This window comes from Numida meleagris, chromosome 2, assembly GCF_002078875.1.
Source record: "Numida meleagris isolate 19003 breed g44 Domestic line chromosome 2, NumMel1.0, whole genome shotgun sequence".
Taxonomy (NCBI): domain Eukaryota; kingdom Metazoa; phylum Chordata; class Aves; order Galliformes; family Numididae; genus Numida; species Numida meleagris.
This window is the reverse complement of record NC_034410.1, coordinates 37,195,750-37,222,329: the sequence shown is the minus strand read 5'-3', so window position 1 is coordinate 37,222,329 and position 26,580 is coordinate 37,195,750. Positions and strand designations below refer to the sequence as shown.

Genomic DNA, 26,580 nt, shown 5'->3' with positions numbered 1-26,580 from the left:
GATCTTGTATTGCTGAATAGAGTAACGCAGGTGAAATTCTCTTTCAAAGCCCTGATGCATCATAAAATCGGTTTGGTGAGCACTAGGAAAAAAAATCAGAGAGGCAAGCATAGAATTGGCACTGGTAGCACATCTTGCTCAGTTTAGTGACTTAACAGGGAGGCAGGGGTGATCATCAGACAGAAATCAGAAAGATCTGGTTTGCCTGGACTGAAAAACTAGTGATTTAGATACAGTTTTCCTTACAATTAAGTTCCCATTCCCTCTAAATACTGTCATGCACTGTTCATACACATTTCCAGCAGTCTCACATGCTTAGTTCTGCCTTAGTTGTTTTCCTACTTAGTTGTTTTCCTCCACTACTTGCTACGTGGAGTTTGAGAGCTGCCTTACACTGGGACTGTTTTAACTGGTCTCTCAATGATGTCATACAGGAGTAGCACAGACCATTTCATATCATTTTCAAACAGTTTCTTTCCTTCTCAGATGAAATATGTTTTCAAATGTGCTTTAACTTGTCACGTCCTGCCCATACGGGGAGGGAAGGAGTGACCAGATTCACCCCTTGGTCCTTTACACTACTGATTGTGACAGCCCAAAGAGGAAATTCCATTCTTGGGCAGTGGCAGATTTGGAAAGGTTTTGTTTTAAGACCATTTTGAAGATTGAGCACTGGATAACAGTGCATAGACAGCGATTAACAAGCATTAACTGTGAGACAGAAAGGTTTCCACATTCGTCGCAACGCAGCGCTCGATCTTCCCAGTCAAAACATTTTGATTTCTTTTTAGTTTCCTACACAGTGATACATAACTGGGAGCTTCAGATGGCATTTCAGATGACCTGCTGTCCTGAAATATCTCCTGAAGAGTGACCTGTGAAAGGGGCTTTTCCAGCACTCATATGTGACCCAGTTCAGACAGTCTGCCTAACTTGTGGCATTTGTTCCATGGTGCTCCATAACAAATTCCTTTGCAGCTGTGGTGAAACAGACAGGAAAGAAATGTAAGATAACTGACAAGGACATTTTCTGATTATTAGTTGTTTTACAGGAAGATATAGATAGAAGCCTCAGCTGAGATCGAGAATGTGCTGCTCCAGTCCCTGCAAGGAAACAGATCCCAAACAGCTACCTTCTAAATGGGCAAAAGAAACAGAGGATGAAGAAAGAAGGGATTATCTATCTCCTTGTTTTATCAGGGATAATACTGAGGGACATATAAGTGATATGCTCAGGGTCAAAGAAGTTGTTTGTGGCAGAGCCAGATTCCTTGGCTCCTTTTCTTACAACAGCATTATTCTATTTTTTCCTAATTTATGATCAGATATTCCATAAATAAATGAATTTTGAAGATAATTCTGTTTCTTTGTATCTGCAGATCGCCCAGGCCTTGTTTGCGTCGAGAGGATAGAAAAGTGTCAAGAGGGTTTCCTCCTGGCATTCGAACACTACATTAATTACAGAAAACACCATGTTGCACATTTTTGGCCAAAACTGCTGATGAAAGTGACAGATCTGCGAATGATTGGAGCCTGCCATGCCAGCCGCTTCCTGCACATGAAGGTGGAGTGCCCCACAGAACTCTTCCCTCCATTGTTCCTGGAGGTGTTTGAGGATTAGAGAGACTGGAGCAGTCCTCTGCACCCCTGTCACACTACTGGCTGTCATTTCATTCCATTGCCCAACTCTTCTCACACCTGTTTGTTCTTCTTTTGTTCTCTTCTGATTCTTGAGGTGGGGTTGGGCTTTTGTTCTGAGTTTTTCTTTGGGGTTGCTGGGGGCAGTTGTATGCACATGGATGAAAACATCCCTTTCTGCTGGTACTTGTGACTATTGCAATTTGTTCTTCAGTCCTTTGATGTGAATGCTTTGACAGCTTAACAGTGAAAATAGAAACAGACCAGTTTCATTCACCAGCACTTGCGTGGTCACCAGCTCACATGCATCATTGCTTGGAAAATACGGGAGATAAATTGAAGTGGCAGAAAATAAATTGGCCTCCAAGTTAAAACAGCTATTGATAATTTGATCCTAGCAATTCTATCTATCTACTGTTTCCTCACTTTGCAGGGTACTAGTGACCATTTCATGAGATGAATTTTCTAGTCTTCGTGGTTGTTTCTTTTGTAACAATCACTCTTATGATCTAGGACTTTCATCATTGTCATGATACCATCATTATCTTAGGATTGTTCCAATGGATGCAGTTGAACAGTGCCCCATAAATCAAGTATTTAGTACATGCAAAGTGGCGGAAGGGACTGAATCATTTTTTTCCATGTGTACAGAAAGTAAGATTGTTCAGTTCTTACTACTCCAAGTAACTTCGCTGGAAGCTCTATTGGAAGAAGGAGGGAGATTTGATCCTCTGATGTGCTTTTTCCTGAGTAGAGAAGTCTGCTTTTTCTGAGGTTTGTGGTAAATTCAGTGCTCTGAAGGGATAGGCTGTTTGTCAGAATAGCAGGATTTCCTAAGAGTTATTCAGGGATGTGAATGAATGAAACGTATGGAATGACCGTCAGAAGGAACAGAAACCAACTGTGTTATTGATAACACTCAAGACTGTACAGCTTTTTCCCAGTAGTACAAATAGTATTGCTTGGCAGTAATCTTTTGTTTTATATATATATATAAAGTTTATATGCACGTATATATATAATTTTATATATATATAATTATGAATCTTCAGCAGATGTCTTAAACATATTTCCATGTTTTTATCATCTCTCTCTCTTTCCTTCTTTCACCCTCTCCTGTGTGTGTATGTGTGTTGATCAGCTAGGTTCTCCCTCCCTGGTGTATGTATGTGTTTTGTTTGGCTAGTTTCTCACTTGATTCCTTCACATAATTTATTTCCACTAACTACACTAGCAGGAACTGAACTGAAAGATAGGAAGTCCAGCTGCCAAAATCTGCAAGTCAGTACTCACAATACTGGAATGTTTGGAAGCCTGTAATGAGGGCATTATAGGTAGAGAGAGATTCTGTTCTGTCATCCATCACCATCCAGAGTTGTTGTCCCTGGATTTTATAAACTTAATATTAAACCATTCTCTGAATTTGTGTGATACATCAAAAGCATTCTTCTGTTCTTCCTGGAAACTCAAGAGACCTGTTTTGCACTTCCTCATATCCCACATTCTTTTGTGTTGTGCATTCATTTGTACTGCTTTCTGTCTCTGCTATTCATTGACATATTTGCCTGGCAACTCATTGGGCACTGTTAGAATTGATATGTTGATTTTCAAAGCTCATGGCCCATGTCCAAACCCGTATGTTACACATTTGTCCCCTTGTAAGATCATGATACTCAGGAAAATGTATAGGTGGAGCACAGTATCTTTGTGCCAGGGATTAAATTCTTTTCACCTCTGTTTCTCTGTAACATTGATAAACTGTTTGGAGTGCTATTGGCTCTATTTTCAGGGTTATAGAATCTTGTTCTCCTTGTTCTTTGATATCATATGTACCCACGGTGAGTGATGAGCATTGATGTTATTCCTTAGAGGTTATGCCCATAATTTCATGAGAATATAAAACACAGTGGGATGTTCAGGGCTTTTTGCAGGTACCAAGTAGACAGGCCTTTGGAAATAAGTCTTTCTTTAAATGCTTGCTGAAATTGAAGAACCTCCATTGTGGACTGGCTCTATTTGCTCCATCTCAAAAGATGTGCTAGCAACACAAATTCCCTGTAGAGCACTACATCTTGGGGACAAGGATCGGGAAACGTTCTAGGTTTTTGGAACAAGATACCACACAAATGGAAAGGCTTCCATGTATTCAGTTCTGCAGAATCTCAGATGAGCAGCATCCACAGTCAGTAAAGAGTATTAGGTATCTGATTTGAGGGTGGTTTGGTAGGGCCCTGATAGTATATAGGGAAAGCAAAAAACCAGCATCTCTACCCAAATGGCTCTTAAAAAGAAAAGAAGCGTGCCTGCCTTTTTGGAGTGTTGTACTCCCAGAATCATGGAGTTCCTTCTGAAGCAAGCCTGAGTATCTCATCTACTTGCGAAATATGAGCTTGAGTTAGTGTAAAAACTTGTAACTGCTGCAGATGAGACCAAGGAGAAAGAAAGTCACTTTCTCCCGGTAGTATTCACAGTGACCTCACTGCAGGCTCCATGATATTTTATGTATTTCTCAGAGCTTCAGTTCTTAGAGTCATACTGCTGCCTGAGAGATTCAGTCTCTCATTAAGATCAGTGTTTCTCATCCTCTGGGTTATAAAGGAAAACAGCAGCCTAAATGTTAAATAATGAGGTTGGAAGTCAATACTCAGTGGTGACTTCTCATTGCCCTTAACTACGGGGGCCCACTCTACTGGCTTTTGAACACTTGGGAGCGTCGGGACTGCATTAATCAAAAAATAAAGGTCAGAAGTTAGAAAAATGTGGAAGTTACTGGGTTGACTTGGGGAAGCAGCAAGAGATGAAGAAACTTGCAACACCCTGGACAGAACTGCAGCTTGAGGTAATGCTGAGAACAAATGCTTTGCACAGGCTGCTGTAAAAATCATTGCTCATACAGGAATTTGTCATCCAAGCTCATGGTCCGACTTCCTGATACTGAAGCAGGCAACTAGGCAACAACTTGGAAGAGTTCAGCAGTCCTTTAAGCAGTAAGGACATTATCAGTGTACTTTTCTGTCTTTTTACATTGCATTGGAATCTGGTTCTGATTAACAGAGTGGGATTAGTAGCATTCCTCAACAGAAAACTAAGACCAAGCTCTTAGTCTGACGGATTTGATGTTCTGGCATCTAATAACCTCTGATCTCCTACCAGTTTTACTCTGTGTATCTTCATTGACTTCCTCGGTCTGTCTGACTCCTGATTTACGTGATCATGAGAGCAAAGCTAGAACCTGTGAGGATGCGTTTGCAGGCTCTTACTAGTGAATACTGACCTTAGTTCTGCAGTGACTCAGGTCACTGTAGGACTGAGCCACTGGATTTACCACCTGAGTGGCAGACATCAGTCAGCAGGGTCTGTAGGACCTGGCCTTCCAAGGGAAACAACAAACGGGCACTTTTAACTGCAGTTCAGGGTCTTGTTTCTGATGGTGCCACATAACCTTTGTTTTTGCTTTGTGGTCTACATGTGGGTCTTGCATAGGAGATGCTTCCTATCAAACCTGATTGTCATCGTTCATGGTCTTGCCCTGAGTAACATATGCATTTAGATACTCATTTCATGTGTCATCTCAGTTAAGTTATGGTATTTATAATGATATATAAAATACATAATAATTATTTTTGTTTACATTCTGCCAAAATGTAGGCGTTAGAGTTATATCTCTGAGATCCAAAACCATCCTTGAGCAAAATGCTTGTTTCTTCAGAGGCAGGCATCAGAAAGTGAACAAAAAACTGTCCAGAATGATCATTTGTATCCAAAATCTGCCAAGACAGGGCTGTTGATCACAAGCAGAGCATGTCATTGCTAGCAATGCATTTTTATGCTATGGAACTCTAACCTGTATGTGTCATATTGACTTTTTGCTGCATGAATCATAAATTATAAAAATCAGTCCTATGGTTTTGAGATGTAGCCAGCATTCCTAAGGCTAAACCTTTTTCATTGACTGAATCAAAATCCACAACCAAGGAACATACTCCTCTCACTGTGAGAGCAGTTGAAAGAGTTCAACGTTTATCTTTTCTCAAAGGAAGAGGCAGTAGGACCTCTTGACGTGTCTTGTTATTGTGATCATCTGGAAATGATTGCCAGACGTTTCCTTTTGATATAGCAATGAAGTGATCCGTATTTAAATTTTATAGAGAGAAATTTTATTCTAGTGTGATAGAGATTTATTTTCCACTTAAAGACTCAAAACAATGTGAGCACATTTTTTTACTATGGTATATTTTTGCTTTAAAATTAAAAACCACAAAAAAAAAAAAAAAAAAGGTTTGGCCTTACCACGAAGTTTTAGTGTGTCATATAGATGTTAGCAGATGCAAAGAGTATGCATTATTTGTGTGTATCCACATTGACTGATGTCGCCTTCAAAAAGCAATATTGTGCAGGTAATAAGTTGTTTGTGACTGTCCATTGCACAGTTTACCTTCTTCAAAAGCTAACCTTGTTTATGCACAAGACAATCAAATGTAAATCTACATCAGCACCCAGGTGTAGATTAAATTCATGTAAATTACTGAGCACAATGTAAAACATTAAAAGACACTTTATTTAATTACACATTTAATGTTGGTGAAGATAGTATCAGGGCATGAACTAGCTGACATACTGTAATTTCTTTTTCTCTTTTCCTACTTCCCTAGCACTCTTCAGTTTTAGTTTGCTCACAAATTCATCAGATTAGTTATTCATAATTTTTTTGAAGAGAAGGGTGGTTTGGGTTGTTCATTTGTTTTTATGAAGTTAGGTGGGAGGACTTCTTACTCTGTCTACGAGGTTTGTGGGTTTTGCTTATTTGGTTTATTTTTATACCAGTTTCGTGCCCTGAGGGTAAGGCAAACGTTACGCAGTACAGTAAAAAAAAAATTACCTTGGATGATGTATTTTTTTGCAAGCAGTGTTAAGAGTTATGCTAGATTGGTAATATTTTTTCAGCCTAAAATATATTAAAAATCTGTGATCACAAATGTTTTAAACTATCTAAAGAGAAAATTTGTATATTTGGGGGAAGAAAATAATTTTTACATAGCTTTTGTATGCAGATATTAAAATGTAATTATGAATATAGTGGGCATAGATAACTGTGTAAGCTTGAATTCTAAAAAAGAAAAAGCTTATAACTGAACAGTGGTCCTGGTCTCTCCTTCTCTTTGTTCCAGGCTGCGTAGTCGGTTCTGCCACACACCTCACCCTGCTGGCATGACAGAAGTAGGGCCCAGAGCAACGTTGGCACTGACCTGCCCACATTTCTATCCGTCTGCACCCCTTCAGTGCCTATCTCGTGCCCAATCTCCTCCCCTCCCTTGGGCACCCAGCCAGTGACTTTCACTTCCCAGCTCTGTACATCAGCCAAACCTAACTCACTTTGGTGAGCCGTGATTTATGTCTCATTCAATTACAGTTTTTAAGGGAACGCCCTTTCTTGCTGTGTTTGTTCCCAGTCTAGATGGGGCTGCTGTGACAAGAGAAATAGTCTTCCTGTCTCTTCACATTTTGCATACGTCAGCTACCTGTTGGAGATCTCCTTGTTCAAATCTTCCCTCTACTCTCATGTTCCTATGTGGTAGTCTCGAGGGGTCTTTCATTCCCTCAGCAGGTAAAGCAAGGCCTAGAGCCCACATCCACAGTGGTTTCTTGGCCTGTCCTGAAGGGAAGCCGCTGGGCACTGCTGCCTGTGGGAATGGGGCCTGCCTTCTAGGGCTGAGGTTCACTGTGAAGAGCCTGGGGTGAAACAATGAATCCATGCTTTCCCTAAATTAAATCCCTTAAAGCACCTGGTTTCAGACCCTGAGTGTGGAAGCGCTGCCAAAGCCCCGAGGAGGGTTGCTGTGGATGTGGGAGTTGTGGGCTGCTTGGTCTCGCTCTGGAGTGAGGCGCTGATTTGCTGCGGCACAGTTGTTGGCTGGAGGGAAGAAGGAATTCTGCTACCACAGACCTCACAGCATTGGCTGTGATGTCCTCAGGCCTCGTTGTTTGTAGTAGTGATGGAGGCCGTGCTCATCCGGAAGTGGTTTGAGGTCTGTAGAGAGAAGCAGAAGTCCGTCAGCTGCATTTGCTCCAGTATGTGTACATCACTGCAGAGGGGGAAATAAAAGGTGGTTGGTTCTTGGCCATGAGCATTGGGCACTGCCAGAATGAGTGCGACCAGAGCAGGCTGGTGCCAGCCACCCTGCTCTCCCCTTGAAAATTGTGCCAGGTCTTGGACACTTTCCCAGCATGGACTTACGATTCTAACATTAAATACATGAATCTTACCCTCATGGTCATGTGTGCAGTGTGGTACGCCCAATAGCATCAGTGATTTAGAAATAACAATGTTTATACTCAGGGTGCCTGTGGATCCACCATCTTTGAACAAGCAATAGTAAAATATTCATGGAGTCCCCAAGGGAGACAGAAGTCTCCTGCATCACCCTGACCTTTGAGTGCTGTGGGAAGTCACGGGCCTGGAAAGGTGATACAGGTTCAGTCCTGCTGTACAGAACCAGGGTGGATTTTACAGGGAAAGCGAGTCAGTCTGTAAGCGGGCTTTGTTTGGAAAACACAGTTAAAAAATAAACCAGCAAACAACAGAAAAGGACTCCAGCAAAAACCATGAACGAGTCCTACCCCAAATGCCAGTGGAATCTGAATTTGCAAGAGATGGTGTGAGCTGACGATGTGGAATAAAAGTAGCTCAGAGCAGCGTCCACCTGAACAGAAATTTTGAGTTGCAAGAAGTAAAAAATGGCTTTGCAAACCCCACAGGAAAACAGTATATAAAGGGAAAAAAAAAAAGTGTAGGTGCTCTGTAGCTGCAAGGTCTTTGATATCTCCCTGCTCAGAGGTAGCAGCAAAAGGGGAAGAAGTTTTCTTCACTGGAGTGAGGGCAGCAGGCTTCACTGGCTGCTGCGATGGTAACATGGAAATGAGAGACCGAATGTACATCTACCTGAATGTGCGTCTAAAGGTTACCAAAGAAGTTGTCTAATGCTGAAAACACGTCCAAGTGAAACCTCAGAGACAGACTTTACTCTAGGGTGCAGGAGAGCTGGAAAATAAGAAGCTGAAGACCTGAAAAAAAAATACACCGGTAGAAAATATCTGAGGCTGTGGCAAGTCCTGGCAAGTAGATGAAGATCTAAAGACAATGGAGACCAATGAAGGAAAGGAAGAGGAAGAGCGCTGTTAGGAAAACACAAAGACCAGACAAAGTGTCTCACACTTTGTGTGAGAGTAATTCAACACACACAAGGACTTGGCGTGGTCCAAGCAATCCTAGGTTTGCCTGTTCAGGATCAAAATATGCATAGTGGCTTTAGGCTATCATTCTCTCTCTCCAAAACCTGGGAAGCACAGTGTGAGCTGACCTCGCGCCGTGGCTCAGCGCTCAGCAAGCAGCAAAGGACCACGTGTGACAATGCACGTCCTGGGCTTTGCAGCTTGGGCAGTGGTTCTGAGCATGGCCTGCAGCAGTGCCTCATCAGCCTGGGGCTACAGCCAGTAGCGTATCTCTCCATTAAACTGAATGCTAACTCACCTCCGCCTGCTTTCTTCAGGATTGGTAAACCTTATGCAGAAGAGCTTTTGTAATACAGTGTCAGAGAACAAATCTTGTGCAGCCTGAAGCCAGGTGAGGCCCAGGTTCTGGGCATGGTAAAGTTGTTCCTTGCTCCTGTGATGTATGGGAGCTCACAGATCCCACCAGTTGTTTCACAAAATGCTGAAGAAAGTGTTCTGTTGCTCTGCTGCAAAAATCCATTCCATGGCTGGAAAACAGAACACTCTGGCAAAGCTGAGAGATTGGTCAGAGTGGTGAGCATGAGCAGCAGAGACCGTACAAGGTTTGAAACCATGCACCTGCAGAAACTGGGGCTGCTGGGAACCTCAGCCTCACTGTGCTTGTGTTGCCAGGGGTTGCCCTTACTCCTGGGCTGGATGATTGGTGATGGGAATCACTGTCCTCTTTGGAGACCTGGAGAAGTCTGACAGACATCCGCCATCAGTGTTTCCTCTTCCTTCTGCACCCTCTGCCAACAGAAGGCGAAGGTTTATGTGGCAATTGAGGCACCGACTCCTGCCCTTTATTGTACGTGCTTACAACCTCTTATACCCAGGTAACAACCCTTTGGTCACATGTCCTAAGGTCTTTTGTTAGTCAAAGGGGGGGATTAGTCTTTGTTTTCCCACATCTCCCCCTTCTTTATTAGTTTGAACAACAAGCACTTGGTTGAACACCTTATTAATCATGGCTCTAAAGCACGATATAATACGAGGAACACATACCAACAAGCATGCAAAAACCTAAAGAAATAACACTAACTCAAACAGCAGTCTCAGTAAACTGAAAACATGTCTTGCTGCAACTAAACTCCCACACTAAAACCCAAACTCACTGTTGTTATCATCACACCCAAAGGACGCTGTCATGGTAGCCTCCAAACAGTACACAACTTCTATATGGTAATAATGAAATCACTTTAAATACAAACGACTTAAGTTAAATTTGTTTAGCTCTACTTCGCCCTTAAGAATTACATTGCCTCCCCTCATTTTGACAAAGTCATATAAACCTTGAAACCACCTATCAAACTAATCCCATGAGGTTTTGACACGTAGCTTATTTTGTGCTCAGATCTACTTCTAAAATAAGGGATCACACATTTTGAACAGCAAGTCAGTTTCCCATTGTATACTCTTGATAACATGGCAAAAACTTAAAAATATGGCTGTAGATGAAGAATAATAAACCTGTGCTTAGGGCACTTACACCAATTCCATTGAACTGCAGTTATTCTAAACAAGCTGCTCAACAAAGTTATTTGGGAAGGATAATTGTACTATCACCATTTGTTTAAACAGTCATAGAGCAAATCATACAAAAACCCTAGAAGCCAAAAACATTAAAATTCTTGTAACAAATTCAACATCTTCTGTTACTGAGCTGCTAAGGGAAAAGAACAAGTTGACTGGGTGTAAGATTCCCTGAGGTAGTTGTCTCATTGCTTGACGCTGGTTACTGGCTGCAGTATAATTGCACCAAGTAGATCCACAGCCCGATTGCTTCCCTACGCCTTCTCTGTAGAAGTGACTCGGCTTTTGCTGCTGGTGCCACCGGTTCCTACCGAACCTGTTCGAGGGGGATGGTATCTTGGCCTGTGGCATTGGCAAGTGTATTCTCTATCGCCTTTTGTTGTGCGGCTTCTCTCCAAAAGCCCATGCACATCATGTACTTGTCAAAGTCAACTGTGCCAAGGTCTTGCAATCGCAAGGACAAAGGGTGAAACTTTTCATAACAGAGCCTAACAGATTACTGGTACAGGGGGAGCCCAGCCCGAATCCAAGGACTGCTTTCCTGAGCTTTTATTATTTGAAAGCTTATATCCTCCCATCTAGGGTGCCTATTAGGTTCATAAATTACAGGGCAGGCGAGAGCTGAATGCAGTCTCTGAACCACATTGAAGTCCCCCTGCTGCTCCACTTCTTTGTGGGCCGCATGCCAAGAGTCACATGGATTGGCGTGTACAAGTCTGGTTCCTTCCTCGGGCTCACTGGCCTGGGGTCTAAAGGGTAAAACGATCTCTAGGGCCCCAAAAGGTCTTCAGCCACAGGGTCAGAGCGCGCAGCTGCATCCCACAGCCTCACTCCTGCTTTGTCCCACATCTCTGTGTCATAGATCGTAGCCCCATCTACTCCTACGTTATGAGACCCACACCAAAAGTCTCCTTAAATCAAAGCCGTCCACTTTAGTGTGGTGCTTCTGCAAAATTGCTTCCATTATTTTGCAAATCTCCTCCTGCTCCTTTGTTACATTTGATCCCATTGTTCCCCGTTGCTCACCTCCATCCTGCAGAAGTGATTCTGGCTGTGCAGCCTGGTCCTGCTTCCTTTCAGTGGCCCTGGGTCATCGTGCTTGCTTTCAGCAGCCCTGTTTCCTGCTTCCTTGCATGTCAGGTTCTTAAGGTGGGGTTTGGAGGCTTACAGGTACAGTGCTGGAGACACCATCACCAACATGAGCCTGGAGGAAATGGATGGTGACAAGAACAGAGCTGCTGCCTCTGAATCCCATGTGCAAAGGTCGGGTACAAAGTACTGTTTATCAGGACTCTAGGATTAAAATGAGTGAATGGTTGTTATAAAACTCCCCATCATCCACTTGTCTGTGCTCCTCAGAGGTATCCTGTCACCTGGGCTCCCAAGGTGTGAGTAGTGCTGCTGACCCCCTGTGGGGAATGTCAGTTCAAAGGAAAATTCATTCAAGCAGAGGTTGAGGGCTCTGAGCTCACTGCAGACTGTGTTTGCATGGCAACTTTGGATGGAGCATAGGGCTAAAAACCCAAACTGGGCTGATCCATCACCCCAGCAGCCAACACTGAAAAACAGGTGAAGACTCTCCTGATTGCCCTTTGAATTAAAGTTCTTCTGGGGCTGGCTGCTCATTTTAGATGCCCAGGACCTCTCCAGACCACCCAGGTACTGGTGTGGAACCCCTCTCAATTTTATTTTTATTTAAAGTTAACGAAAATGAAATTAAGGCATCATTCAACATTAATCACACCTTGCCACGTTTCTAGCTTCGCTGATCTGATTTGCCTCTAGCCTTGGCTTCGGGCAGTTGAGTGTGCCTACACACGTTATCATCTTTCCCACACATTTTCTTCTGAACTGAGGATGATGACAGTGTTTCAACTCCAAAACTGTCCAACTGTCAGCCCAGCCCCACCATGCCCACTAACCATGTCCCTCAGTGCCACATCTACATGGTTCTTGAACACCTCCAGGGACGGTGACTCCACCACCTCCCTGGACCAAAGGCTCTTCTGGGCATAGGCCAGAGCTCTCTTCAGTGCATCTGCCCCCTAAAAGTATTACACCACAAAAAGTTACATTCTTGGTGAGAGGGGGCGTGGTGAGATTTTTGCTATTGCAAAAGCTCGCAATCAATTAGGAAAACCTCTCTTCTGTTGTTGGGAACTGTGGGATGGCTCAGGACTGCGTTATTCTTGGACCAAATTTTAAGTAGTTGAGCACTGAACACAAGACCATATTCAGTGCTTTAATTTGTTTGGTCCTAATTTTAGAAGCTGATGTAATATTATTGTATTGAGAAATCTGCTTGTTGCCTTCCTTCTGAGCTTCCATGGCATCCCTGAAATGGGTACCGAGTGGTTTGTACTGAATTCTCCCATGTTTTTCCTGCCCTTTCAGGCCTGCTGGAGGCAGGGCATCAGACGGAGTTTTGTATAAAGTAACTGATCGCTGACAGTAAGATCCAAGCCTTGGAACTGTTTTAATAGCAGTTCTGTGCAGGAGAACGGGGACACAGCACTCACTCCACGTGCTGGTAGAGCACTCTCTGACATTTCTGAGAAACTGTAGGAGAGAGGGGAATTGAAAGATTTTTCTTCATCCACCTTCTTGCCCAAAGTCTTTTGCCAAAACTACAAAAGTCACAGAAAGAGGAAAAATCCAGCTAATAGAAACTACAGCAGATCCCGGCACAAGTTGCTTGCCGGAATATATGATGAACAGGATTTAGAAATCAGCTATTCAAACTTACCCTTCTGCCTTCCTGTGCAAAGTCTTTGGTTTTTCACAAGTTTTGCAAGGAATGCTGTCATTTTCACAGATGAGTTTTGCCCAAACCAATAGCAAAAAGGACTGGAGAGCTGAAAACCCTGTAAAGTGAAAAACAGGAAACTCTTACACCACAGGAATCCTGAATGCTCAGTTTAAAAAGGATTCACTGATTGGAAAATGCTAAATATTGACTTGAGGCTTATAAAAATAATAAAAGTTCAGAAAAGAAGAAGACATGAGATCAATTTTTTCAAACAAAGAGTGAAGCAATCCAGCTTAATGTGTGTTTTGCCCTTCACTGGGGGAAATCCGAAATCCTGTAACTATGCAAAAAGCATGATATACCATTAGAGTTCGGAACTTCACAGACTGAGGAACTCAATTAAATACTGAGTTTCATATGGCCTCTGAAGCTTGAAAAATAGCAAAGTTGGCCATAAAAGCAAAAAAAAGTCCAACTACTTTCTTCAAGTGCCAGACAGGCTCTCCAGAAATAGGAACAGACCTCAAATGCCTGCCACAGCCCCAGTCATTGCTGTGTCCTCTCTGGACATAGAATAGAATGGAGTAGACTCATAAAATAGAATCACCAAGGTTGGAAAAGACCTCCAAGATAATCCAGTCCAACTGTCCAGCTATCACCAATGTTTCCCACTGAGCCATGTCCCTCAACAAAATGTCTAAATGTCTCTTGAACACCTCCAGGGACGGTGACTCCACCACCTCCCCAGGCAGCCCATTCCAGCGCCTGACCACTCTCTCAGGTAAGAAGTTTTTCCTAACATCCAGCCTGCATCTATCCTTGTGCAACTTGAGGCCATTCCTTCTCGTCCTATTGCTGTTACCTGGGAGAAGAGGTGACCCCCACCTCACCACAACCTCCCTTCAGGTAGTTGTAGAGAGCCATAAGGTCTTCCCTCAGCCTCCTCTTCTCCAGACTACATCCCTCAAGCTAATCAGAGGGCTGGTACTCGCAGATCCTTTGTTCCTGCCTAGGTGCTAGAAGATCCCCAGTCAGTAGGAAGGCTGAGGCACACAGCCATGTCTGAGCTCTGCTGTTAATCGACAAGCCCACCTGAGCTCAGAGCTCAATACCCTGCACAGCCTGGCACTAGTGTCCTCATCTATCGCCGCACCTAGGAAAAAGAGACAGAGACAGTCTGGAGCTCCTGTACTACATCCTGCTGTGTTCACTCTGTGGGATCATACAGAAATATAGCCCATCATGTCTTCCTTTACCAAATTTACAACTGAAATTGACACCAAGACACAACCACCTTCCTCAGAAATTTGGGAGCCCGAACAGGCCCAGGTCAAATAAGAGATATCTCCAGCCTGAACTGCAGCTCTGTAAGCCTCCCTGCTCTCACAACTAGCTATGGGGCTGCTCTTCTCACCCCAGGCCCAGACCCCAGCCCCATCATCAGCCTCAACACAATAAGAGGGAGCAAACTACAAACATGCTAGCTGAGAATACTAATTCCCAGCTTGCCTTTGCCATCATAGAGGCTCTTCCCAGCTATTCTGGGCATGCAGGACCAATGTTCAATTTTCATCCTGTCCCTTCTCTATCTCACAGCATTTAGAGAGCCCATGCTGCCCTTCTAGACATGGGAAAACCACATCTTTATTTCCCTTAGTTCAGTTTATTCTCTCTGAACTTCATTGATTTTTATCATTAACTTCATTCGGCTTTTCTACAGTATGTGCTATGTTCCTTACGTGTAGGTATAACTTTCATGATATGTAATGCTTTCCTTGAGAGGCATAATGCTGAAGCTATTAATTCCACATTAAAATCCTGTTACTGCCTGTAGTGATAGATTAAATTGTTCATCACATATGGTTTATGATTATGTTTTCATCCACCTAGGAAGAGTGGGATTTATGTAGAAATAATTGAGTAAATTAACTATCTGGGAAATCTTAGGTAGAATTTAATAATATCCTTAATATACTTTTGTACTTTAAATCTGCAAAGCTGTAACACAAGAAGTCCTATTCTTTCTCACCCTTTCGTATAATAGGATAGGACCTGTTACAACCAGACTCAGTGCCAGGCTTGCCAGTATCTTGAGAACACGAAAATCTCAGCTTCCATCTGATCCAGTGTGTCATGGAAGATGCACTTCCAGTTGGGCATGAGAGCTGCATCCAGCCATACAACGTGTGGGACCAGGATGCTGGGCATTTTGTTGGTGGCATCAGACTAAGCCAACCTGCCTCTTCTGGTGTGTGGGGTCACTGACCCAAAAAGAGCTCTCTTCTCTTTGTTTTCTATATCTTTTGGAAAAATTACTTAGCTGGAGCAAACTAACAGTCTTTTCCCAACACACGAGATCTGATGGATCTAAAATATATATGGGAAGAACAGGTAAGACTTTGTTTATGTCAGCACATGTCCTCAAAAGTAGACCCCCCCCTTCTAGCATTATCTCCCTGGTTTGGAGCAATCCAATACAAAGAAAATCTGTGTAATGAGAAGATACAAAAATGCCAGAGATAAGATATATCCTCCTGCTCATTGAAGATCAAGAGACTTAAACTGCCTGAGTTCTGTTACAGCAGTTACAGTAAATATAGCACAGAATCCGAAGCCAGAGGAGCTTCTAATATTAACACCTCTTTAATTAAAATACCCCAAACATACAGACAGGAAAGGAAAGAAACGTACTGTGAAGAAAGAGTGGTTCATACCAGAAGAGTATAGAGGAGGTGTTTATAGTTTGGAACCCTCTCATTTTTTCCTTTTAGGATACGCTGTTTTACATCATAAATAAATTAGGTTATTTCTCTCTCATTGAGAAAATTTAAGAGAGAGATGAGAAAAAAAGTCAGAATTTTTTAAAGACATGTAATTGATAAAAAGGTGGCACAGTTTAGCACCAGCCATCTGAACTCCTTTAAACAGCACGCAGCCAGAAAGTAACAGCTTTTGGTTGCATTTGCACACAGATTACCAAATGCATCTGTACTGCACTTACTTTTTCCCTTTTCCAACCAAACAGCCATTCCCTCAGCTGATAAGGCCTTTACTTCTCCTGTGCCAGAGTAATTAAAAGGAAAATTGCGAACTATTTTTATTTTTTAGAAGATTTAGGTCCCCTAATACCCAACGTTCTTTCTCCAAATCGTTCTTTACAAATCCTGACTTGGAGACCCTTTTTGCAAGACGCTTCTAAGCACATTCCAGTTGCGGAGTGATCTGGCTCCACCAAGTGACAATTGCTGTTATTGCTAGTCTACACCTGGAGCAAAGATGGTACAAATCTGACTCTGGACACGGCAATAAGGTAGAAACTAACGCTGGTATTTCATTGAAGAGCTTTCATCTCCAGAAGTTCACGCCCTTCAGATTATTTTGCTGTGGTTTAAGTTATAAATGAAGGTGCTATTGTGCTGAGAACTACTTATTTTTCCCCATTTATGTTGGACAATACTGAAATCTATTTACAGAAGTCACAAAGTTGTTATTTCAACAGTCATAACTCTGGAACAAATCACAGTGGGGTAGAAAGGTTTCAGAGAAGCAAACTGTCTCCTAGAAAGTTCTGAGCCCTCCAGATGATGAGCAAGATCCACCACACCTCTAGAAAGGTGATGGGAACAGGAGGAGAGTGTAGAAATGACCACACTATGTGGTCATCATACAAAAGCCTGAAAGAACATGCATTGGAAGGCTCAAACAAAATGGAGAAGCTTGCTGACATGCAGCCAGGAGGATGGACATTCTCACATCTGTTTCATATACAGCCATTTTTGAGAGAAAAGGTACTCTGAAAGAAAGGAGTGATGAGACTGAATGCCAGGGACAAATTCTGCATAAGGCAGTGCAAAAGACTGCTTTAGAAGCCCACTTTATGAACTCACTCACAGACCTTACCCATCATCTCTCACAAGTATGAAAGTAGAGAAAAACGTAGATGTGCTAAGACTTGGAACCACTGTGAACAGATGCTGGCATTTGATGCTTGTTCTCTAGTTAGTTGGAAATCTTACCTCAGCAAGTAGAATTTCCTTTGACATCATTATCACTTGCATTTTTGTCATTTTGGATGAGGGAGGCTACAAAAGAGAGGGAAAACATCTCTTGTCCTTAGTTTGGAGTTGTCCTTCAGTGAGCTACTAGGAGTGAGACAACTGCTGCAAACACATTCATATAGATGTGCATTACCTCACACAAAAACACACATAAAATAGAATGAAAATATGTAAAAGCCATTACAGATGCATTTAATATCTTAAGTATTATAGTTATGGCCCCTAGCTTACAGTGAAGAATATGAGCATCAATGCATGCTAACACAGATAACACAATTTGTGTTCTCAGTTACATGGTCCTTTGCAAATAGTGTGTGAGGTGAACGAAGAGGCAAAAATGACTCAGAAAGCAGTGTGTGTGTACGTGTGTGGGGGGGGGGTAGATGTGAGCGTGATGGTGTCTGTGGCACGCTTTGAGTTGAAGGTATTGGGAAACTTCTGTTTATTTGCTTCTGACTTCATGCTTATTGCTGCTACGTGATGGCAAAAGCCAGGCCTCTGGTCAACTGATGGATGATTTAATGATACACACTCAATGTAAGAATTCAGAAGAAGTACTAGTGTGCATTGTATTGACTTCCGTTTCTCCCTTTGCTCACACTTATAGTAACATACATGCTACTATTCTGTTACAAACAACATCAACGTTATTAATTTGTGTACGTGTTTCTGTAACAGAGCTGTGGGACTACTGATTTTTATCAGAACCTGAAACAAGTTTCTGTGGCTACTTAAGCCAGTTAAAGTATTAATAATAAATTACGCCTGTAGTAGAGGAGACAACCGTATCCAACCTATGTAATAAACCCTGCATTTATATTCTTCTCTGGAATTTCTTCCATAAATCTATCAAAGTATTTATTAATATTTTACCTGCTTATTTACCTTAATGAATAACTAAAAATGTTTCAAAACAAATCTCCACATCAAAAAGGCAGTGTCATATTTAATGCAGCTGTGATGATTTAAAGCATATGAATTTTACCTTAACAAGACATATGTTGGCTCATCTTCAGTTAACTCACGCTTGTTTGCTTCCATTGTGTATGTGCAAATTCATTTCTGAATATTCAGAAGTATTTCATTGAAAGTGAAAAACATAAGATGTCTATTTATACAAATTTTAGCAGTAGGAGCTGAAACAATATTCTGTAACTCCAAAGGTAACTGAGAACCCAACAGGCCAGAGAGCCATTCACTAACAAGCCTCTACTTCTATCCAAAGGACAGGAACAAAGAGGATACATTGCAGTATAACTATATTTGCTATTATGCATAGCAGATGTTACGTTCACTTTTTCCTCCATCCTCACACTATGCACCTTCTTGTACCCAGCATAGTTTTTGACCCACCTCTTGCTTTGATAGAAGTAGTGAAGGTCACATCTACTCTTCTGACCAAGTTGAGCTACTCTCATAATTTTACATCATCACCACACAGTTGCCTGATGCAGGGGCTCACTAGGAGGCAGCTGAAGCCACAGCTGGATATCCTAGCTGGGTTTCTGGAGGACTGCAGCTGCCTGCAGCAACAAAAACTTGCTATGGGTCACCAGAGCATGGCTGCCCTTCTGCCCTGGCAGTTCATTGCATGATCAAGGAGCATGACTGAAAGTGACTTCACAAAACCAAAAACACAGAGTGTAATTGTCTGACCTAGCAAAGCCATTTAAGTTGCTCCTTTGATTGAAGTCAGTCTGAATTTCAAAACTATTTTCTACCAAGAACTGGATTATCAATTTTTTTTTTACAAATATCTAATAAAAATATTACACTTCCTCTTATTTGAAGACTTTGATCATGGAATCAACCAAAGCAACCAACTAATATTGCATAGGGTATTCCAGATCCAACTGCCAGCAAAAACAACCTCCTGCCTTAGAAGTCCATTAGTTAGCCCTCTAACACAATGTGTTGGATAAGAATATGTAGCACCACACCCAGACTCAAAATCCAGTGAGATGTGCCTCGAATGCTCCCAGAACCACAGCTCTGACTCTTCTAACGTCATGTACACTTGTGATGCAACTTTGTCCACATGCTTCATTGACGTGAGATCGAACCTAAGCTGAGATTGCGATTTTTAATCCTCCAACTCCAGTCACTGTAACAACTGTTTTGCCACAGGGATACACCTACTTGTGATAAACTAACCCAGACAGAATGTTGCATCAATCTTCATAGAAAAAAATATGAATTTGCTTACAGTAAAGGGTACTTGAGCAAGAAAGATTCACTTACTAGGCAAGACTAGATGATCTTGGAGGTCTTTTCCAACTTTGGTGATTCCATGATTCTCAGAGACATTATAAATAGTATCAGATAATACAGAAGAGGTAGACTGTAGGTAAGTTAACATGGTAAGAAAGAAATACAAATGTTTTAAGATATAAGTAATGTAGAAATAAGCACAATTTGTTAACAGTTAAAACAAAGAAGAGATTACCAGAAAATAAAACTTAGGTGTTCAGAAACAAAGCTCAAAGTGTTTCTGAGAGCTGTAATAACATTTGTCAGTGCTTCTAAAAGAAGTAGTAAGAAAAAAGTGATAAGAAGTTATTTTATCTTGACAAGCATACTTAGGAAAAGAAGGAGCTAGTTACGAGGAATGACTTTTGGATGGAAAAAGGAAAGAAATCAAATACACTTCATTTAATCATAGTTCATACATTTGTGTCAAGCGCATGGATGAGTAATGGCTGAAAGACCTTATCAGCATTGCTAGAAACCACTAATCGCTCATTGGCCAAATGCAAAATGCATTAGCCGTAAGTGAGGCAAAGTTTATTGGGAAAATTATTATTTTGGTTAGACCAAGTGCTGTTTGGCTAGAAAAACTAGTCCAATGTAATTATTAATCAACCAGATAATTTTAGAGACCTGTATTTACGTTTGAAAAATTCTATGAGGTACGCTTATTTTTCTGACTGGAAAAGTAAAGGAATTCAATGCTGTTGAAGTTGATTGCTGTCCTAGAAATACTGTTATTCATTAAATTCTGCTTTTTTTCCTTCGAGGACTGCTCAAATATGCTGCTGGAGAAAAACTTAGACGTGAAATGGAAGCTGATAGTAATAGAAATGAGCCTTCTCTATTTCAGAAGTCTGCCAGTAGTCTGACAATATCGTTTCTTTAGTGAAAATGGGTCCAGACAAAAGTAAAGAAATCTAAGTAGAAGTTAGGTATAGTTTCTAAGACATAATTACTGCTTTTGAAGTAATTGTGAAGTAATTTTCACCTATTATTGAAAGTATACATTAATGTCAGTAAAGGATAAACCTTTCAAATTGAGTTGTGAGCAGAATAGAAAATTTGAAGATGTGTTTTCTTACCTCTGCAGTCTATTTTCATTATCTACCAAACAGTTCAAAAGAGATGACTATTGTTCAGTGGTGCAATTAGCGTTTATGTAGTCAACAGCTGTTACAAAGTAAAAGATTTAGAAAACCTATTCAGGAAAATAGATATGGCCTGCAGCTAGAATTTCCGAACTGCAGTTGTTTAGAGGAATTCTCAGACAAGTCCATTTACAAGTTGCTTTCTGGAGGACTTGTTAAACAAAAACTACATTGTTTGCTTCCAATTGTTTTTTTTCTTTTCAATTATAGAGGTGTGCATCAGATTTTTCATCTGGACAATGCAGCGTCAGAGCTGGAAAATGCTTTTTTCAAGCTAAGAGCAGAGGTTGGTTAACACCTTACTAAAAAGCACATCTGCTGGGTGTTACTATTCAGAGACAAAAACATAGAATGTGCTTGGTACACGTGACTCAGACTATTCAAAGACACATGATACAACAACAGAATTTTCTAAGCAGAAGGAAATTGAATGTGGAAGTCTAGAATCAAAGAATCATTTGAGTTGCAAGGGACCTTTAAAGGTCATCTGCTCTAACTCCCCTGCAACAAACAGGGATATCTACACCTAGATCAGGTTGCTCAGAGCCCCGTCCAGTCTGACCTTGAATGTCTACAGGAACAACTGGTTGGTCTTGGGGCAACCTGTTCCAGTGCTTCACTAACCTTACCACAAAAAAACCTTCTTCTTGTATCCAATCTAAACCTCTTAGTTTGAAATAATTTCTACCTGTCCTATCTCAAAAGCTAAAGACTCTGCTAGAGAATCTGTCCCCTTCTTTCTTACAGCCCCCCTTTAGATACTCAAAGGTCGCTATCAGGACTACCTGGAGCCTTCTCCAGGCTGAACAGCCCCAGCTCTCTCAGCCTGTCCGTGTAGGAGAGGTGTTCCATCCCCTGGATCATTTTTGTGGCTCTCCTCTGGACACGCTCCAGTAGGTCCATATCTCTCCTGTACTGAGGACTCCATTTCTGGATGCAGTACTCCAGGTGAGGTCTCACCAGCACAGAGTAGAGTGACAGGATCACCTCCCTTGATCTCATGCAATGAGAAGAAGAGAGAAGCGTACTGTAGAAACTATAATTCCCATATTTTTCCAATATATATGTGAGCTGAAACAACCAAAAGTGAAGCTTGAGACACCTCAAGAAGATCAGTGTAGGTACTTATATTACTTGAATGGAGTCTCTGACACATACAGCTAGGATTTCATGTCTGGCACTTTCATTGAGATTGTTTTTCAAGGTCCATGTTTGCCTGATTTGTACAAAGTGTGTAGTAATAAAGCAGAAGAGGGAAACATTTTCATATGGAAAATATCTTCTCAATTAAACACTTACAAAAAGATTGAGCAACAGCAATTCAAAAGAATCCAAGTATAAAGAGACTTACTGTACTGCCAAACATGTTTCATGGTCAGCTACCTGTTGAAGATCTCCTTGTTAAAATGTTCTCTCTGCTCTCGTGTTCCTTTGCAGAAATCTTGAGGGAAGAAGCAATTCTGCTGCTAAAAACCTCAGTGTGTTGGCTGTAACATCCTCAGGCCTTGCTCTTTGCAGTGGTGATGGAGGCTGTGCTTTAGGCACTGCCAGAATGAGTATACTTTCAGTTTGCTGTGAGCTGCCCTTTGTTGGACTCAGCAAACAATTGGTTTCTGTTAGCTCAGCAGATGGCACCTGAGGGGAGAGAAAATAATCAGTTTAATGCCACCAACCTGGTGGTACAGATTCGGAAGTGAGTTGTGCCTCTGGCCACTTCTGCTGGTAAACTGGGCTGTCCAAAGGCTTGAGAGAATAAGCGTGGTCATCACCTTTCTCCACTTGACTGCTTTACGCTGGGCTGCATCTCAGGGCAACAGGTCACAGGCAAAGTCATGCCAGACTAGCTTGGCAATGCCTCATGCATATTAAAATATTCTTGTAAAGAGCAGTATCTATTACGGTGCTTGCTACTGAGAGAAATGTCCAACCCTACTTGCCAGAATACGTAGGTCCCACAGGGAGAAAAAAGGCTCCTGGATCACCCTAGCCCTGTGGTGCCCTCATCACCTTGGATAAATCATCAAATTAGAAAAGCGATACAAAGTGGCATTTAACAGGGAAAAACCTGCAGCAGATTGTGTTTGGAAAGCATGGTTTAAAAAAAAATGTAAAAAGGCACATGCAGTTCAATGGAGCTGTGAGAGTCCTGGATATGTATATTAAAAAGGGAAGGAATTAATCATAAAGTCATAGAATAACCAAGGTTGGAGAATCCAAGATCATCCAGTCCAACCATCCACCTACCACCAATATTTCCCACTAAACCGTGTCCCTCAGTACAACATCTGAACGTTTCTTGAACACATCCAGGGACGGTGATTCCACCTGTGGCAGCGGCTGGGACCTGGCTGCTGAGCAGGCTAAGGGAAAGGGAACACGGAGACCACGTGGGTACTGGCGTGGAATCCCTCTCGATTTCATTTTGAATGAAGTTCTATTCAAAGAATCAGTAGTGACATTATGGCATCATTCAATGATAATTACACTTTGTCACATTTCTCACTATGCTGATCTGATTTGATTTGCCTCTGGCCTTGGCTTCAGATAGCTCAATGCACCTACACGTTCTATTATTCCCACATGTGTTTTTTCCCAAACCAGGGATGATGGCAGTGCTTTCAGCTTCAGAACAAAGCCATCTACCTACTCCTTTTTTTCTTTTCTTATTTTTTTTTCCCTTTAGAATGAAAAGAAGTGCTAATAAGGGATTTAATCGGATGACGTCAAGACAAGATAGGTATCCAGGACAAGATAAGCCAGCTTTCAGCATCACTTTAATGGGTCAGCAACTGCAGTGCTGCGTGTCTACTCAACTGGTGCAGCAAGCTAGCCCCAGGAACACGTTCAGGACTACTTTTGCATTCCCCTGCTTTTACTAAGGAAGAAAATGTCCTTTTTCTTTTCTTTTTCTGAGCTTCAGGATGAGACTTAGAAGATGTTTGACTGCCATTGGTGAGCTCCTATAGGTTCACGAGGTTTCTAACAGTCAACTCTGAGACAGGAGGAATCCTTTTATATGGTGTGTCAGCTGCAGATGAAACACTTTCCTCCTGCTCACTGTGAACATTCTGCAGAGATTTATTTGTAGGGGAGATACTTTTCTGTGCTTGCCAGTTAGCCTTCTTCCTACTTCTTACCCACCTGCACACCCTGACTCCTGGACATTTTCCTTAGCAAAGGGATGCTCCTGCATTTGGGTCAGAGGCCAAGTGCCAAGGTTTTGTAAGAGAGAGGATGTTCCTGGTACATACCAGTCGTCTTGGCAGAATAGAGATCACCTGCACTAGCAAAAATTTACATTGTCACAAAGTAGAATTTATCTGTTGCTTTTGCAAAAAGTCAAAGGAAGTAAAAGTATGGAGGTTACGGAACCCTGACTTTGCCCTTGACCTGAACCTGTGATTCATGACGAGGTGCTTGATCTGACCATAGCAGCTATGGGACAGAGCATTTTCACTGCAGTTGTTCAGAATGATCTCCTCATGTGTAATGGCTGGTTCATTATGATGTTAATGTTGGTTGTACGCCTATGCAGCATAAACTATAGCTTTTGTGACAGATGTGCCAATAAACAAAAGCAGGCAACTATTTGTCTGCTGAGAAAAGCAGCCTGGCTGTGTATCTCAGTGTGCCTGGGTTCACGTCGGAACTTCTGAGAGGTTCAGACATTTTTTGGATCATTCCATAATTCCTTCAGCACATAGCTGAGGTGGACATCATGGGGTGCCTGAAAATCATGAAGTACTTTATTAAGGATGCAGACAGATCACTGTGTCCTAATCTGCCTATGAGCTAATTGAACAGGACATGATAAACCACTGGACGTGACATAAGCAATTGCCAAGCATGATAGTACCAGTGTGAGACAACAACAAAAGTTGTGTATAGTGCCATGAGGAATGGCTGGATTCCACAGAAGGCTAAAATATGAGTTATGTGAGGGATAACCAGACTTCAAACTGGAAGGGGGTGGTAGGGACCTTCTTGGGAGTGGAATCATGTAAGGCCTGCAGTGCCTGTGTAACCATATCAGTCATGTCATACCAAGTCAAGATAATGAACATTTCATTATTAAATACAGAATTTGAGTATGGGAGTTACCAAACTTGGATTGAGGGGGATAAAGCAATTTGGGACAACTTGTTTATTTGGGAGGAGACTAGGGTGGAGAAAGGGAGGATCAGGACATGGGAAAAGAGGTAACAGATGTAAATGATGTAATCCCAGCTGTTTGTGGTACCTGCCCTTTATCCCTTACAGCCTGGAGCAGGACAATGAGCCAAACCTGTTGTTCTGATGATACCACACATTTCCACAGCCAGGAGGCCTGGGGTGCATTCCCTGGCCAGCAAGAGAACACCCACGATGGACAAATCAAGCACTCCAGCATCATCACGTTTGTATCTGTTCTGAGCCTGATGGCATCAGCATCTCCCTATCAGCCTAACATCAGCCTACCAGCATTCATGATTCAAGTGTTAGTTACCTACTTCATAACAGGTTGATTGCCCTGCTTCAAAATGCTGTGCGTATTTTCCTGACTCACCTTGGAATGTTTCTTGGTTTTCAGCCAAGGTATAATGGGGAGAGCAATCAGCCTCTAGGGAGGGCCACTGGGATGCAAGTGTTCCTCTGAGGATTCTAGACATAGAAGTGCACTGAGAAGTTCAGACAGTTTTTATTTCATTCTCTTTAGATCAATATTAGTGATCCAAGGCAATCTAAATTACAGCAAACCCTGGAATAAGGAGCTTGCCAGACTATACGAAGGAAAGGATTTAGAAATCACCTGCTCAGATTTATCCTTCTGCTACCTCCTAGCAATCATTTGATATCACCAATTCTACTTTAAATAGAGAAGTTTTCCCCAGCCAGTAGCAAAAAGTACCAGGGAGCTAAAAAAATGCCATATCCTACACCACAAAAGCTTCAGCTGAGCACTTCAGTGATGCAGCATTCCATGCGCCCAGTACACACTGATTACTGCATCCTGGATCGTGCTTACCCATCAGAACACTCCATGTCCAGAGAGCTGATGTTCATTGCCTCACTTGCCAAAAAAGGAGCATTGGAGAGGAGGGTAGGACTGTCCTGCCTCACATATATTGCCTGTAAATGAGAGCCCAGGACTGTGGCTCAGTGGGAGATCTCCTGCGTAGGGGTTTCTTCCTGTATTCTTCATGCCACCAGTGGGCCTTGACCGCATCAAGTGAACTTGCTCCCAGAGCAGCCATGGACAGCTTCTCTGCCCATCTGAGGCACAGCAGGAGGTGAAGCCTGCACCACCTCTTCCCCACCTGTCCCTTGTCTCTCCTCGACTTCAGTGACATGCCATGGTGGCCATGTGGGTACAGGCTCTGTTCAGCATTATTTGAGATCATGATAGGAAAGGGATGATGGTGGGAACTGGAATTGAGGAGATGCAAACTAAATTCTCACCTTAGCCAGGGTTTCTTTGAGGGATCTTGGGCATGTGTCTTAAGATAAACTGCCTGCAAAAAGGAAGTAACATATCCCTGCCTTCCTGGAACTCAGATAATGTAGAAATAGCATAATACGGAGAGCCCTATTTACAGCTTTAAGAGCAGTGTAGGACAGACTGACCTCTTCTATATGTGTCAAATTGAATATCACTCTTTGGATATAACACTGTTAGCAACGCTCCCCATAATACTCTGAATCAGGTTTGCTTCTTTGAATGAATTCCTCTAGACGATGGCTTAAAGCCAGTTCTTTTTATCTGGCTTTTCTAGGTGTCCCGACAGGGCAATTAACAGCAGTACACACAGCATTAAGGGGTTTTGCATGGCTCCTATTAAGAAACAATTGCCATGAAGGAACATTGTCATCTGACGACTCAAGCCTGAGTCTACGAGGTGTTAATAAAATTAATTAAGCAGAATTCAATTAAGAATTAAGAGTCTAAGAGGCCAGG

General features: G+C 42.1%; 1 protein-coding gene and 1 long non-coding RNA gene across 8 annotated transcripts in view; one reads left to right on the top strand and one right to left on the bottom strand.

Moving 5' to 3' along the window:
* THRB (thyroid hormone receptor beta) overlaps positions 1-6,772 on the top strand; it is a 139,475-nt gene extending 132,703 nt beyond the window's left edge. For all 7 annotated transcript variants that reach the window (XM_021386786.1, XM_021386787.1, XM_021386790.1 and 4 more), the window contains one exon: positions 1,380-6,772. In XM_021386786.1, coding sequence (XP_021242461.1) covers positions 1,380-1,621 — 242 coding nt within the window. In that variant the 3' untranslated portion in view covers positions 1,622-6,772. The remainder of the gene's footprint in view (positions 1-1,379) is intronic.
* Positions 6,176-22,284, bottom strand: LOC110393671. The gene is made up of 4 exons (XR_002435102.1): positions 21,997-22,284; positions 13,187-13,304; positions 11,467-11,644; positions 6,176-9,656 (listed from the first exon to the last, which is right to left on the bottom strand). It is a non-coding gene; the product is annotated as an uncharacterized LOC110393671 (long non-coding RNA).